Here is a 17,249-nt window from a genome sequence, read left to right as displayed (position 1 = left end):
CCACATAATAAAAATATGTTAAAAATAAATAAAATATCATTTTTTTTTTGTAGACCTGATTATTGAACTACAGTGAGTAATATTATTTACTTACGAATTAAGCCCTGCATTTTTATTTAATTATTCATCGCGGGTACTTTTGAGATGTTATCTTCCTCTACTTTTTTGTTTTAAAGTAATAGTTTATGGTCGGCCAAACTAGCCAAGGGTGTTGTTGCTCCCTCCATGCTCATGATATAGGGTGGAAGCTATCCTAGTATATTCTTGAATAATCCTAAGGATTGTCCAATTCTAGTCCGTAGCTTCACTATTGACGGTATTAACAACAATCTGAGAGTCCCTAAAGAGCCAACAGGTGTTCATTGCTGCCTGGTTAGCAATCTCCTTTAACCTTTCCACTACATTTTTGTAGTGCAAAATCCTACTGGAAACTTATGGAGAGCAATACCAATCCCACCACCGGGTATGTCCCCTCTTCCAAGTAGCATCCACCCAACACATGAGGTCCCCCTCCAAAGGCCATCTGATCTCTGGTGTTGGCGTCATAATTGTTAAGAGTCATGGTTGAGCTTCCACAGCCGGTCCGCCTCATCCATTACTCTTTCTTAGATCAACATCTTCTCGTCTGAACACCAAGTTATTCCTTGCTTTCCAGATAACCCACATTAGGGTAAACGCATGTGTGAGCTGGTCGGACGTGAGATTGCTCTTGAAAGTTAGTATCCATTCCTCCAGACTTTTCGAGGCAGCTATCCAATATTAATCCTAGCCTTTAGGTAGTTAGTATCCATTACACCTCAACTTTTGAGAAAAGATAGCATTCACAAGCCGTACAAAAACTTAATGATTTCAAGACGTACCAATAGATAGATCCCTCGGGCCAGCCAGGCCCACTCATCACTGAGGTAAAACCTTGAAACTGGAGATCTATTCACATATTTACACACGTGAATCGCAAGAAAACCGCAATAAATACGATATTCTCTTCGCTGATAGAGCTCGCATTTGATTAAAACATTCATCACAAAGCGTTACATTGACACATCTTAGTGGGTGAGAGAGGAAAAAAACAAATGCCAGGGATGATACAGTGTGAACTTCAACATTCAAACCAGCGGAGATTTGTGCGATTGAACATGGCGAAAAGAAGATTTGGTAGATTGATATGAAGGCAGACATACCTGAGCAAGTCCAGGAATATCGGGTACATCCTTGTTATGTGGATTCACAGTCTGGACATATGAAAACAGTGGTTTTCATGAGAAAAGTTCTCATAGATCAACAAGAGTGACAAGGCACAGTAAAGTCGGTGCCTAAAAAAATAATCAAAATACAAGGAGCCGTAGTGTGAGTACAGAGAGTGCTAATTATTTTTGAGTTGAGTATGGATAACGGATGATCTGTTATCCAGCCCATTTGATTAGTCGAGATGATGGGCATAACAAAGTTCGTCATGCCCTTTGGCTTAATTACCCAATGGATCATCCTATCTTGTTCAACATATCACAAATCTCTACGTCCAGAAAGGCCTCTGGCTCTGTTACTGGAAATAGTTAATTAAGTTATCACAGGTTTAGGAAATTAATTGTGAATAAATTTGCAAGAGCATGCCCATTATACAATGATCAGTTGCAACCTAGGATTATGGCAGATATCTCCTATTATCCAGGAATGTATCAGACTGTACAAGAAATTCACCTTAATCAAGGTTCTCTACTCGAGCAAAGAAAACAACTCAATAGCCCACAACTTTGCCGGTCTAGCTTTTTAGAACAAATGTTGTAAAGGAATAGAGCGATTGCGATCTTAACTTTTGTAACGATTTCAATGTAATGAAAATGTCTATGGACTTATTCTGAAAAAAAATAAATAAATAAATAAAAGGAACAAAATGCTAACTGAAAATTTCGAGAACCAGAAGTGAAACATGACGTACTATGAAACTAACCTGTCTGCCGATTTCTTTCCCTAATTGAGATGCTTTCTTGATGGAAAAATGGACAGAGTCCAGCTCGTTTACAATCCTGCTCATTTGCTCAGTCTGGTATAATTTAGAAGTCATAGCAGCATGAGCCATATAACGTTTCTATTCCAGGCTAGATAAGTTCTAGATTAAGATGAGACAAACTATACACCTATGCTTTCAGAGCAGCTGCAGTCTCAGCTCCAACGTTGACAGTGTCTTCCACAACCTATATCACAGTGTGAAAGGCAATTAATTACATATATAAGTAACAGAAATTAATACAGGATACTTCCACCAGAAATGAAAGGAGGCACCAAGCAAACTTAGTTTCTCCCCACTTCATTGTAATTATTTTCTAGATTAGCAGTAGAATAATTGCGTTTTTCTTCAACCATCAATCAGAATTCATTGATAACTATATAAAGAGGCATATAATATTAATGACGGAGGACACCTATGAAACAATCAGTAGCTATATTACAGAAACCCTGCTGCTTCATCAGAGTTAAATTGAATTAGTGATTACAGGAAAGTGGAAACATACTTCATGTGATGGTCAACAAGGTGAGTGAAATAAACAACTTCTCCCATTAACATCTTCTTCCAAGGTGATCATGAGGTCAATATATTTCAACGACTGTCTGAGAAATGATAGGACAAGCAACAGGAGATAACATAGTATTTTCATGGAAAACTCTATGCTACTCATTCAGTAGTGTCCCGAAGCTAAGAGAACAAAAAGAGTCCTGTCATAAAGTAATTCTGAAAGATGTCCACTGAATGCAATTCCTTAATCAGTTTCATATCAGAAAGCTAACCTTCTTTGACCGTTCAATAGCCTGGTCAGTCTCATCCATCATATGGTGTCCAGTGTCCATTAACTGTTGATTTGTCATAGCTGCAGAATACATTTCGTTAAAGATGATGAATAGGCTTCTAGCATTTAGCTAAAATTCAAGGCCCTTTTGAAGAACTTATGAAGCTAATTCATACTTATCATTTGCTCTTTAAGCAAAGTTAGGAACTAATGATTTGGATCCACATGCTTTAAGTCCCTCAATGTCAAGTGTTTAAATTGATTTGAACTTTATTTAATGCAATATGCAGTTAGGGATAGCAGAATAGCAAATATTACATGATGCTAACAGAACATTTTCTTCACCAAAACCATCGCGGCCACCAGGACCATCAAATAGATCGACTCGTTTGTTTTCAGGACTACTAGTGTATCTGCAAGTTCAGAGAATATGAAAGGGTCAAACAGTTTACAACCAATTTGAAACAGACATCTACAAAAAAAAACTTGAAAAGATCTAAGAAAGACCATTGTTTGTATTGCATCTCATATGCTAACTTGAACATACACAATCATGATTCATGAAAGTTAGCAACGAATATAGATGATAGAGAAATTCAAAGCCAAGTGAAAGAAAAAAAAACTCACTGTTTCTTGAGACCAATATATGAGTTCAGTTTTTTAATCTGCAAAACAAGCAAGTTACCACTTAGTAAGGTATAAATTTAAGAACAGAACGTATTGGGACTTCAGATTAGCCTTAAGAAAGAGGAAAACTGATACCATGTATTGTTTTTTATCATTTAGTATTTTGACGGTATCTTGAGTAGTTCTCCTGTCCTCTTCCGTCGTCACTCTTTCAAACTCTTTGATGAGTCTAGAAAACAATGAAAACCATTAACTGCCAATCAGCAATGAAAATAACAACCGCAAAATGCATCAGCTATCAGAATTCAAATCGGCAATTAGAATTTAGTGCGCATGTTTTCTACAGTGCTTTAAATGCATCATCATTTGACTATGGAAAATAAAAAAACTGAAATATATTGATATAAGATGTCAAATCTCGATTCCTGGTATCAGAATTTCCTGAAATATATTGATGAAGTGCCATTAACCATTAAATCTTGCAGAATAGCTTCATCGACAAACAAAATCTTACATGGAAATCACAATATACTCAATTTTTGACAGCTTCTATAGTAAGAAACAAGGAAACAGAAAGAGATAATTCCAAATCAACTCGAGTTTATCTGAAACAAAGAGGAGGGTTCAAAAGCTCACACCTTTTGCATTATCGCATCTTATCAGTAAGTTCTTCCACCTGCCTGCTCCTCCTATTCGGGTGTTTAATCTTCTCCAACTTCTGAAATCCATTTCTGCAAACAGTTTCACATTCACTAAATTACTTGCTGCACTTCCAACTATCTGGCCTCCATCGTTGCAACTCAACAACTTCCAAAAACCAACTCCTCATTCACATTAGAGATCAGCGGTAAAAATCCCGACCATAAAAGTAGCCAAAACTTTCAAATGTTAGGAATGAAGGATCTTGTTCCTTACGACAAAGCGCGAAAGATGTCGCTGATCTGGCCCCCGACCTCGGCCAGCTCCTCACTTATTGCAGACAAATCCATCTTTCGAAATCCAACCAAAACAGTAGATAAACACTCAGAGGATTCAATCCGAAACCCTGCCTTTGAATCCAGAGGGCGCCAAACCCGTCCAAGAAACCAGATTTTCGAGTCGATCCGGATTTAAAGAATCTAACGCAATCCACTTTCTCTCATCGTTACCGATGAAGAAAACGGCGGCATTTGGGTCTCAAAGCCGCTTTCCGATCTCCCCCGAGATCGAGAGTAGAAGGAAGACGAAGAGGAAGAGAACAAAGGACTTCGTTGATCTCGTTGGCTCCCGAAACCACGGTGGCGAAAATAAGTTGAGGTGCATAAAATATAGGATTACTTACGCTTTGACCCCTCAACTATAGATTATTTTCACTTTCACATCCTCAACTATCCAATATAACCAAACCCATTAACAGACTTAACATTGTGAAATGACTGTTATATTTTTGGCAAATAATTTAATAAGAATTATTATTTTCTCTTTATTTATACTCCAAACATCCACTCTATTAGCAATTATGTTCGAATTAAGGTGACTGTTGTGGTGGTAATAATATTTAAGAATTTTTATATAATTGTCGCTGAAATTTTTAAAATATCATAATTATCACGAAATTATCATGCTCTTTTAAAAGTATCATTTCTTTAGTTAAATCTAACTAATAATAATTAAACAACTTAGATAAAAATATATATTTTGCACTTACATAAATTATTAAAAATAGCCTAAAAGCTATCTACAACGACATTTATCTTATTTTCTGCTAGATAAAAATTATTAATAAATATTTTATATTCTAAACTTAAAAAAAAGAATATTTTAGTTATTTATACGTATTTATAAACTTTCATAATAATATATTAGAAATATTTTGTTAAAAATTAACTATAAATTTACTATACTGAGAATTTTGAAAGAGTAGATATTTTTAGATTCTAATATTTTTAAGAATGTGCCAGCAATTATAAGATTTTAAAAAGTTCAGTGATAATTATGTAAAAAATTTCTAATATTTCTTGTGCTAAGATATTTTGAAAGTTTTTAGTGAAACTATATTTTCTTGTGCTAAGATATTTGAAAGTTTCAGTGAAAATATATTTTCTTGGGTTAAAAAATTAGTTTTCATAAAATTTCAGTATAAAGATAAAATATTTTACATTATGAAATTGTGTTTGTCGTCGAATTCCATTCAATTCAGACATCATCTATACGGTAAATTGTTTATAAGCTAAAAGAATAAAAGAAACATATTGGAGTGCAAATTGATAAACATATTGGAGATCAAACAAAATGCTACAACATGCAGCAAACTGTCAGAAATTCTCAATTTTCTGAAGTACCATCCAGATATCAACGCATTACATGTAGCGTGAGCAGAAAAAGAACATTGAAAGTGGCTAGAAATTCTCCAGTAATCGCGTTTGGCATTCCACAGTGCAAGACCCTGATCACAAACAAAGGTAATAGGGCTCTTTCATAATTAATTGTACACCTGATATAGTATTTGGTACTAATAGCTGACTGGATGCAAGCTTCCATCAGTGCAGTAAACCATTACAATAGCAAAAGAACTGAATGAATTGACATGTACACCGCAGAACATGGCGATAAAACCTTTAATCGGATCACAAACACTGATGCATGTGCATGCTGGAGGCTAGTAGAAGTTATCAAAGAGTGCAGAAAAAAACCTAGGTGAAAGACTGCGCAATGGAGGAGGTTGTAACCAAGCCGGAAAGCAAACCAACAAGGACAGCACTGTTGTAGGTGCTGGGCTCAGCCTGCATGGAATTGTTCCTTTGGTCAATATATGAGTCGTTCTTAAATGGCCCGCCGACAAGTGCTCCAGTGGCTACATTTGGATTCCGATCAGTTGAAGTAAGCCACTGGAAGCCCTTGCAGCCAGTATTGGCATTTGGTGGAATTGAGGCGCCTCTGTGGTGCACTTGTTGTGGGTAATTGCTCCCATATCCGACAAGGTAGCTAAGTTTCATTGGGTTGTTACCCAAGATGTAATCAACCTGGTAGAGAGGACACATAAGAAAGAAGAATTAGTTGTTTCTCAGTTTGGCTGATCCTTGAAAGGTTGCACCTTCATCTAACCAAGACTATAACGCGCTAACACAAGGAGGTCGCACATACCAAAATTTGATATTCTCCTACATCACCAGAACAAAAGATTTAACTCACACTAAAAAGATTTGAAAGCTATTCTAGGAGACATTTAAAAATATGCCAATGGCCAGCAACGTACAACTAGGTACACTGATGAGAATAAAATGCAAACTATAATTACCTGAGATTTTGCAAAATTACGTAGGTCTGTGGGCGTAAATGATTTTCCACTGCAACTGACTTCTGGTGTCTGTGATGTGAGCATGTAGTCACTGTAAAGAACAGCAAGAAATGAAGCAGCCACAGGATGCTGAAGAGCATTCCAGTCACTTATCCAAAGCAATCCACCTGCATGATATATACATATATCGTCATGAAGACCTGGTAATCAGATGAGTTATTATAATTAACAGCTTTGAACGACTCCTTGAAATATTGTCCTAGACTAACCCTGTATTATCATCGTAGGAGAAAATGGAAAATTACAAAAGAAAATGCCTTTGGTAATTATGATTATCCCTAAATCAAATGGCATTGAAAGAATGAAAAAAGAACAAAGAACAAAGAATGTCTCACTAAAGTAGTTGATTAAATGCAACAAAAGCGTATGTCAAACACAAGGAAGACGTAACGAGATTTATATGTAGACAAATGTTGAGCTGAGACCCATAAGTACAGAAAGATAAACAACTTAGAGTTGGAATACCATTTGTGTAGATGAACGTCAGGCATTATTCATGCAAAAGAAGATGCAAATGTGGTTTCACTTCTAATATGATAAAGAAATGAACTAGCAAACATAAAGAAATGAAATAACAAACTGATACACAGTGTCTTGCACTCTGATTACAGCAATATGATAGCAGTCGTTATGTTGAAGGCATAGCTTCCCTTATGTTGAAACGAGGAAAGTTCAGATCCAACATCTCAGTTCTAGTATATGTTTTCTAAGGCATGATTTCCTTTATGTTGAAAAGAGGAAAGTTCAAATCCAACACCTCAGTTCTAGTATATGTTTTCTAAGGCATGATTTCCTTTATGTTGAAAAGAGGAAAGTTCAAATCCAACACCTCAGTTCTAGTGCATGTTTTTTTTCTTCTCCAACCTACAAGCTGTCCTTGCCGTCTGTGATACAACCTCCTTTAAATTCAGAATTGTAATTGACTACTGATTCTGTCTTAAATAGAAGAGTCTAAGAAATGATAATCGAGAAAAACATAAAGAAACCATATAAGTATATGACAGTGCTGACAATTAGCTATTTTCACATAGTGCTGTTAAAACAGCAGACTTACAAAAGAGAAAAGACAGCATATTTGTAGTAATTCATAGTGTTAAACAAAACAAAGAAGGTGTTCAATGTACCATCTGTTCTACTAGAAGTGGCTGTTGGGGAATCTGGTAAAAGACCACAAACTACAGCTTCAGCTGTTTTCCTATACATCCGAAGACCTGTGTTTTCTGCATTTGAGGATTGTTTTGAACCGAAGATATTTATTCTGGACAAAAGAACCTGTAAAATTGTTGCAACTGGCTTTAGATGAGGCAAAAGAAAACTAACTACAACCCATAGTAGAGTTACTCTGAATGACGTGGTGATTATATATACCTGGGTTCCCGCACGTTTGTCATCCCAACTAAACCATGTTGGTCTTCCCCAGTCAGCAAAAGCTTTTCCATTTTTGACGGTGACATAACTGAGATATGTTTGATCTCCAGTGGCATGATAAAGCCAACTAGCAGCCCACAAGAGTTCATCTTCATAACCTGTAGAGTTGTAGTAGCTCTGAACTTGTGGGATGCTGACACTGTAGGAACCTTTGTATGCATCAGCAAAAGTGAACAGCTGCTGGGCATGATGAAGAAGCACATCTGAATAACTTGTATTAATTGGCTTGAAAACTAAGGAAGATGCAGCCAGAGCTGCCGCTGTCTCTGCAGCCACCTCTGTTCCTGGAACTGTCTTGTTAATCTGTGTTACTGGCCTTTTCTCAGCCATTAATTCTGGTCTCTCCCAACATTTATGATCTATATCAGGATCGCCCACCTACCAATCAGAATTAAAGCTTTTCAGACAGATTTTAAGAATTATCAAGTGAATTTGCTACTTTCTTTTTCCCCTCAAATCCAAAGTAGACTTAATGGTGCATCTAAGATGGACGTTCTTCTGATTACTCTTGTGGAGTAGCAAAAGGGCAAATGAGACAATCGGACTGGAACATAAAGGAGAAAAGGAAATATGACAAAAGTTAATCACTTACATGACAAGCAAATGAGAAGTCTATTCACTTGCTTATGTCTTGTAAAATGATTGCTCTGATTGCTAGTATGGCATGAAATAAACAAAACCAATAGCAATACAGCAAGAGTAGACTGACGTGAATAGAAAGAGGGCAAGCAACATGGTGAATTTTTTGTTACAATATTCTTACTAGAAAGGAACAACGAGGCAAGAAGAACACTACTTACAATAACTAGGTCCATAAACTTTGTCTTAGCTAGTACGAGTAGCATTAATTTATTGGTCTAACCATTTAATTCTTCTTAGGTAGCACATAAATATAGCAAAGCATCCAACTTCAAAAAGATCATTTTTAATCAATTAAAGTAGGCAAAAGATGGATTAAACCAGCAATAGAAGACACTTATAATGACATAGATCTATGATGTCCTCATGACAGGAACTCAATACAAGAAAGACATGAGGTTTGATTGCACAAACTAGTTAGGTATCTTAGCTAAACATTCAGGTAACCCTGCCTTGTTGGAAATCTGAAAAGAAACCCACAAATATTACCTGAATATATAGCACATTTTCAGAAGGATGGGCATTGATCAAATAATCCGTGATCCACTTAAGCGCATCCAGAGCTGAGTCAAGCTGCTTCGCGGCCTTCATCTGATCACCATACTCAAGAATAGACCATGACAACACGGTCGCCGTAAAAGCCATTGGAAAACCAAACTTCATGTGATCCCCTGCATCATACATCCCTTTGGATAAATCCACTCCTTCTTCACTCCCATCTTTCAGAGCCGAATCTCCTCTCCAAGGAATTTTATTATTAACCAATTTCCCAGCTGCGTACAATTGAGAACACAAATCAACAAGATCCAAAAAATAAAAAAACTTTTTTTAACCAGAAAATGGATTAAAGATAGAAAGGAAAGGTACATTTCTGCACTTGAAAGAACTGGAGAGCCACGGAGAGCGCATCCCCGTACTTCTGGTCGATCGCCCCCGGTGGCCCGGGAACCGGGAGGGCCTCGGCGTGGTGGGGCTTCCTCTTCTTGATTGCCACCACGGCCGCCGTGACCACGAGAGCCGCGACCACGAGCACGATCAACCATCCACCGCATCCTTTAGTATACTTGGAAACCCCCATTCTCGAATCCTTAAGCTCGACCTACCGCATTAACTAAATCTAGAGCTGGATCTCCCCAATCCCCTCCAAACTGACCAAAACACTGGTAAAGAGAAGAGAGATCTCCGGTACGCTCGAGCTCCAGGCGAGAAATTTCTAGGGTTTGATGGAGTTATCGCGTTCTTGGATCTGTGTGTGTGTGTGTGTGTGTGTGAGAGAGAGAGAGAGAGAGAGAGAGAGAGAGAGAGAGAGAGAAGTAGCAGAGCTTGCGGGAACTGTGAGGCGGGACAGATCTCTCTCTATATTTGCGCTGTTTCGGTAAGAGAAATTACTAAAATACCCTCACCTTTACTGAGATTAGCCAATGCCCCGACCGACACGAGGCGGGTAGATCCGCTGCCCCGAAATGGATGGTATCAGCTGGTTTCGGGCTAACAGCGGATAGATTCATGGGGGAGGAGCGTCCCCGTAACTTTGCACGTGGGAAGCTCCCATTGGCCAAGGTGCTGCTCGGTGTAGGAGCAAGTTGACGTACGATGCGGGTCAGGTATCTCCGACTAGGCCGTCGCTGGTGTTTGGTGCCAAATAAGATGACGACGTCGTAGCCTACCGCAGGTGGGGCCCGCCCAAAAGCTGATAAAGTATAGGCCAATCATGATTTCTGCTGTTATAATACTAACACCGGATCCGGTACCAGCTTTATATATATATATATATATATATACATATAAACTACAAACCGTCTTTTTTTTTAAAAAAAAATTTAGAATTCTTTTTTTATACAATCTGGAGAAATTTTTCTCAGGATAAAAAAAAATGTGTACGTGGAAGTGTATCGACGGGGCCCACCGACATGAACAACATGAACTCGGACCTTAGAAATACCTCTCTGGAAGGTGTGAGATTTTATATTTAAGCTAATTACGTTTTCCACCTCGGACAGTATCCATCATTAATTTAATGGATTAATTAAACACTTCTAGTTTAAGATATATATATAAATATAATATAGTATAATATACAAAGAGATCGTTGCTAGGTCACTGTAGGAACTTTTCCTGTTGGCAATTTTTTCGCTATTTATATCTTTATATTATTTTGATGGAATTTGGATGCCGAGAGCCTTCCGTCCTGCATCAACGGTTGGGCTAAGTACTGGAGTCTGCTGGATGGTGAGACCACACCAACTAACCAATAATTGTAATCTTAATTAACTTACAAATTTCCCCTTATTTATGACTAAAAATTAAATTATCTTTTGAACTTTTATTTATATCATTTTTACCTCCTCTGAAGTTTAGACTAATATAAAGTTTTTTTATCCAAAATAATAGAGAAATTATAGGAAATAAAAATTTATTAGAGAGAATTTTCTCGCAATACTAAATATTAAAATGTCAGTTTTTTTTTCTATTAAATTTACTCACCTTGTCATGTTCTTCAATTTTAAAATAATATCGACTTTTATCATCCTCTATCTTTTTCAATATATGATTACAAGTCTTAAATCTTAGTTAATATATAATTATCATAATATATGATCATGGAAGAAAATTTTCAATCGTCTTAAAAATATAGGTAGAAGATTCATATTTACTTAGACAATAGAATTATTAATACCACAGGGGTAATTATAGTAATTAAATATTTTTAGATGGATTAAAAAGTTAATAGTTTAGTATTAATGTAAACTATTAGAGGCAAACTGATACAAATATAAGATCACTAGTAGTTAATTTCAGGCATAACTACATGGGTAATTTGTAATATACTCTTTAAATTAGCAAAATTTATAAATAACACCCTATCTTTTTATTAATTTTTAATTAACACTCTATATTTAAAAAGTTCGTAACAGGAGCCCCCTTTATTCTATAATTTTTATATAACACCGCGTTGTTATTTGACTAACTAGCATTAACTCTAGTCTATGACCGATTAAATTATTAAAATATTCTTACAAAATATGTAATCTTGAGTCACCCTTCTTAAGCCATATCTCACCCTAGCTCATTCTATCAAATTTAATACTTTTTTTCTATATTTAATCACTCTACTCTATCAAACCCAAAGGTAATTTAGGTATTTAAAAATATCTTTAACATTCTAACAAAATATTCCTTGGTTGATAATTTGATACTCTTCTATTTTAGAATTGATGGGGTTTAGTGCCATATTAAAATTATAGAAAAAATATATGGAATTACAAATTTCCTTAATTAATAAAAAAAAACAATAGAAATATAGGGTGTTATGTTAAAAATTCCTAAGATAATAATATAATTATCATCTTGATAGATACCGTACGCCAACTAGGTCACCAACCTCTCTCTCTCTCTCTCTCTATAATATATAATATTATAGAATAGTTGATAGTGTGAGCCTAACGACCAAACTAACCACTAAGCATTAGCTACTTGCCTACTTCTTCACTATCGAGTTACATTTTGTTGTCTTTTTTTTTTCACACGTACTCTAATGAAATATTTTATTATCCAGTTATTCACTTATATCCTTTTAAACTCTTTTTTTTTAAAAAAAGTTCACATATATCTTTTTAAATTAAGAACAAAAATAATTATATAGACCTCTAAGTTAAAAGTCTTTCTAATTTAGAGTGTATGGAAAACGATATACCCGCTATGCTTTTATAATTTTATGATTAACGCCTCGTTTTTGTGAATGTTTCTTTAAACTTGCCTCTTCCATTCTGTGTATAATTATAAACGACAACTTGGATCAACTTAAATCAATCAACATCTAACAAAATAGTATTTAGAAGTATTTAGGAATATACTAAGATTTAACTTTTAAAATATCCTTACGATGCGATTGCAGAAGCTAAACTTTTTCAAGAACATTTTTATCAAGAGTATTGTACTAAATTTGATTAGTATGAAGTGTTTCAAGGAGAGTTAACTTCATCCTTAGAGTTAAATTAACAATAATCTATGAGTAAAAGCAAAAAAATAAAGAAAAACGGTCAGACGTTATATGAAAATCATAGGCAAAAGGACCAGTTGTATTACAAATTTTATTAAAATGAAGTATTTTTTAGAATAACTCTTCCCATGTAGTTCCTCAAAATCTAGATGTGAGTGAGGTTGATTCAAAATAGAACATGAAGTTATTATTGCTGTAATCTCTGGTTGAATGAAATCCTCACCAAAAGTCTTCTTTTATGTCTTCATCCTAACTCTTAAGCAATTCTTTAATTACAGTGGCTGAGGGGATGCTTTCCATTCCACTGGTCAGGCAGACTGGTGGAACCCATGACTAAGATCTCTATTTGTTATAATTAAAGTTGTACACATGAATTGAACTAACACTCAATGCCTTCCAACTTTTTTTAGAGACGTTACAACTTATCAGCTTTCCAACCAAATACTAATGTCGCATTAGTTAGTACCTTTCAACCTTTAAGATGCCTCTAACCCCTGTTAATATTCATAGATGGAACACAACAATCAACAAAATATGAACATGTCTGTGGGCTAGTTTGACATCTTATTCTGCTATCCCCTATGAGCTTTTCAAAATTGCTTTACAAAAACAGTAAATTTATTTTGCCTTATTGCAATGTCAATTGACTGTCTCACAAGAATACATCAAGAATACACTAACTAGTTTCTACAGAAAGGTTCAAAACCTCAGGTTCCTGGCCTGACCTGAAATCTTGCCCTATCAAACCAAACCTGTGCATGTATCATAAGTGGACACTGTCATATTTTCACTTTGGCCACTAATCAATATACCCAACTCAGTCAGACTCTCAGTACAAAAAGCATTTTAGGTTCCATTCATCAGGCTAGATCAAGACTTGACTGCAGAAATTTTGGTCCCGAGCTCGAGCCCGGCCATCTCGGACGAGGTTTCATGTGCCGCAGATGAGCTAGCCTGGTCTATTGTCCCTTCCTACCAACCGCGCCTTTGCATTAGTGTTAGACTGCTAGTTCTCCATCAGTTTATCTAGCACTATACATTTCTGTTCTCCTAACACTTTTATCTATTATGAGACCCTCTAAGCTGAGTCCGTGGGAGTAAAACAGGGTTACAGCAAACCAGAACAATGAGCAACTCGAAGATGAAGAGCCCCATACTGATCCAGATAAATACTGTCCTCCTCCAGCTCCATGTAATCCTCTTGAACAGAGGAAGCTCGGACTCGAGCTTTAAAGACGCGGCATATATCTCAGGTATACCAGCACCAGCCCTGAATTCTGCCCTTTGTTCGAGGATGATCCTTATGCAAGTCGTCGGCTCAAGTCCTTCAGTAAAGCCCCTCATTCGTATTTTGAGGACCTGCTCCTCCGAGGAATAGCCAGCCAGTAGAGGAACACTTTTTAGGAAGGTCTCCAGGAAGTGCATGTAAGAACTCTTAAACCGTAGCATGGATGGTTGGGTTGTAGTAGACTTCACTTTGCCTTCTGCAGATAGAAACTCTACTCTGACCTGAAGTCAGGAAAAGAAAAGAAAAAGGGAACGCTGAGCCAAAAGCCAGTACAGCCAACATGACATCTATCTAAGAGGATGAAAGAAGGTTAAAAATAACAAATCATCATCTGTGCAGATGTGTTGTTAGCTAGCATATCTGCGAAGATCAAAGAGACATGAAAGAAAGGTAAAAAGTGCATCAAATATAAAAGGAAATCTGAGACTTATAAAACAGGAGGAAACTACATGAGATCTAATAATTGAATGCAACTTACGAGAACAACAATTATGCTTTAGTTAATGAGCAATCACACGATAATTCTATAGAATATCTCATGCAAGGAAGCATATTAAAACCTAATTAATTTGTGGTCCTACTATCTTGAGTCTTGCTATATATAATTCCACCCAAAAATACTGAATAGTTTTAATACAACCTGGATGTCAATCCTATAGTATGGTTGTAGGCAGGAGAGAGTGGTTACATGGAGAGTTCCAAATAGATGCATTATGATGCAGCATGCAGTGGAAATGCATGTACAAGAGAATTAAAGAACAATTTCATACTAAGAAAGAGCATCTCATGCGTGACTTTTAAGTTATCTCTCTCACTCAGAGTATTACAAAGTAGAGACTGGATTTAAGTGAAGAATTATCAGGAAAGAAGCTAGCCTATTCAAGAAATATTAAATGGGGACTAATTGGAAATAAACCAAAGACAAGTGGATCAAAATCCATAATCTAACCAGGTTATAAGTTATAACCTACATCTCATCTGACAACAAAAATTTGAGATTTGAGGCTGTCATGAAAACATCAGTTAGCAAACCATCCAATATTCTTATTATGGGATTAGACCACAAAAAGGACTCTGTTGGGAAAACCAACCATGCTAGACAAGCTTGGGCTAAGGATAAAGGAAAAGAAAATTTATAAGTACCATATGGAGCAAGCATCATCTTACCCAATATAAAAAGTTAACTAGGTGGATCTAAGAGATACAGAATCAGTTAGCATTTCCTAAGACTGAATAAACCCAATGAAGTCCCCGAAGTTCTTGAATTTGAGTTTCTAAGAATGGTTGTCCATTTAAAATTTGAAATTACAGTGAGGATCAAGTAAAAAATCACAGCTTGTATTTATCAGTCAAGCACAGAATACAAGCATCATGTAGAGTGCATTTATTCTGAATACAAATTCTCCAAGGATTTGATTGTTTTGTTCTCCTAATTGCTCTGATCATCTGCTCTTCTTCATATTCCTTGTCTTGTAAATGATTTTTTTTACTTATCTAGCCTACATTCTACAACGAATTATTTTCTTCTGTATTTCGTCTTTTTCATTCTTACAATATTACTTAGTAACAAATTACCTCTGTATTCTCTTTTCGTATACTTTGATTCGTTGAATATGCAAGAGCTATCATATGAGTTCACACAAATGAAGATACCTGGAAAACCCCAAGTTTCCTGTTATAGTCAGATTCTGGCAATGTTAACGTGATAATCAACTGCAAGTTATGATTCAGCGGCACCAGCCGCCTATCCGTGTGACCACTCGATCCACCCTTTCCCTCAGGAGAACCCCAATCACCAAAACATGATGAGATCGGCACAAGAGCGACCGGGCTAGCTTTCGTGTAATCAAAATTCAAATCCTCCTTCATCTGGACCGGCTCCTCCACGATCCTCCCCATTAACACACTGCCACCCAAGAAGGCAGCTGCCAGGAGCCCAGACAGCACAATGCTAACATAAATAGCCCAAAAACTCCCCCAAATCAACCTCATTGCCAATCTTCCCACTCCATGCTGGCTCCCAAGCCTCTCGTGCACCAAAGACCCAGCCTTCTCTAATAAAATCTTCCATACGGATAAACTCCTCGCCATTATACCATCTCTTGCTCGTCTTAAAGAGCCAAGAGGATCAATAACAAGCAAGAACGAAAAATACAGCAACCAAAATGGAAACTTTACGATACCGATCAGCAAACCTAGCTGAAAGATGACAGCTTTGATCACAAAACCAGCGATCGATTCCAGTAGACTCGATTCCACATCACGAGGAGCGCTCGTAGCCGACGAACCTATAATCTCTGTCTCCTGGTCTCTACCAATACTGATTCGATCAGAAGTAAGTGTCGATCTCGAATCAGCGGGTTTATCGGCGACAACCTCCTCTTTAAGGCCGCTTAGGTTCTTGCTCTGCTTCTCTCCGGGCGTATCGATACCAGCGGCGATCCGAGACCTCCGGCGGCGGAGGGAGGACGGAGATTTCTGAGGGAGGTCATGTTCAACGGCGATGGAGGAGGAGGAGGAGATCGGCGAAGGCGGTGGAGGTGGAGGTGGAGGTGGCGGAGAAGGATCGAGGTTTTCTTGGGGATCGGGAGGAGGAAAGGCATCAAGGGCATCGAAGAAGGCGTCGCAGTCGGAGATGGGGTTGAAGTTGGTCTTGGAGGAATCCATGGGAGGAGAGCGGTTGGAGGGAGAGGGAGGGAGGGAGGAAGAGGAGGGGGGAAAAGATCTGTGAGATTGAGGCAGTTCATGGGATTTGGAGAAGGTCGTGGGCCGGGGAAGGGGATGGGGAAGGGGTTTGACCGAGTACTCTGGATGAACGAGATCGAGTTAGCGAGGAGGTTACAAATTTTTTGTTGGGAATTTTATAATCAGATCCATTATTTTTTCTACAATTTTTATTTAACGCCCAGGATTAAAGTGAATAGTATTAAAAAAAATATTTTATAATAATACATTAAAAATATTTTATAAAATAAATAAAATGTACGATATGACTTATAAATTCATATTTTTTAAGCAAAAATTGTACTTACAAATTAAGAATGTAGTTTAACTTAATTTTACAAAAATTATCATATATTTTTTACTTAATTACTTGTGTTGACCTAAGGTATACATTTAATTTTTTTATCATATTTGGTAAACTAA

The 17,249-nt window shown here is 36.8% G+C and overlaps 2 protein-coding genes and 1 pseudogene across 2 annotated transcripts; all 3 read right to left on the bottom strand.

The window, feature by feature from the left end:
* Positions 1-1,045: 1,045 nt before the first annotated feature.
* Positions 1,046-4,653, bottom strand: LOC140801238 (novel plant SNARE 11-like; annotated as a pseudogene).
* Positions 4,654-5,785: 1,132 nt separating this feature from the next.
* Positions 5,786-10,191, bottom strand: LOC140801290 (endoglucanase 24-like). The gene is made up of 6 exons (XM_073156320.1): positions 9,682-10,191; positions 9,304-9,587; positions 8,116-8,553; positions 7,872-8,019; positions 6,688-6,854; positions 5,786-6,412 (listed from the first exon to the last, which is right to left on the bottom strand). Exons 1-6 carry the CDS (start codon positions 9,890-9,892, stop codon positions 6,083-6,085), a joined length of 1,578 nt encoding a protein of 525 aa, XP_073012421.1. The 5' UTR covers positions 9,893-10,191; the 3' UTR covers positions 5,786-6,082.
* A 3,219-nt stretch (positions 10,192-13,410) lies between these two features.
* LOC140801449 (seipin-2-like) lies at positions 13,411-16,936 on the bottom strand. Its single transcript, XM_073156572.1, has 2 exons — positions 15,756-16,936; positions 13,411-14,323 (listed from the first exon to the last, which is right to left on the bottom strand). The coding sequence occupies exons 1-2, from the start codon at positions 16,767-16,769 to the stop codon at positions 13,874-13,876; spliced, it is 1,464 nt and encodes a 487-aa protein (XP_073012673.1). The 5' UTR covers positions 16,770-16,936; the 3' UTR covers positions 13,411-13,873.
* Positions 16,937-17,249: the final 313 nt, after the last annotated feature.

The sequence above is a fragment of the Typha latifolia genome, chromosome 14 (assembly GCF_019914945.1).
Source record: "Typha latifolia isolate L0001 chromosome 14, TyphaL0001v2, whole genome shotgun sequence".
Lineage (NCBI taxonomy): Eukaryota > Viridiplantae > Streptophyta > Magnoliopsida > Poales > Typhaceae > Typha > Typha latifolia.
This window is presented reverse-complemented; position numbering and strand designations above follow the sequence as displayed.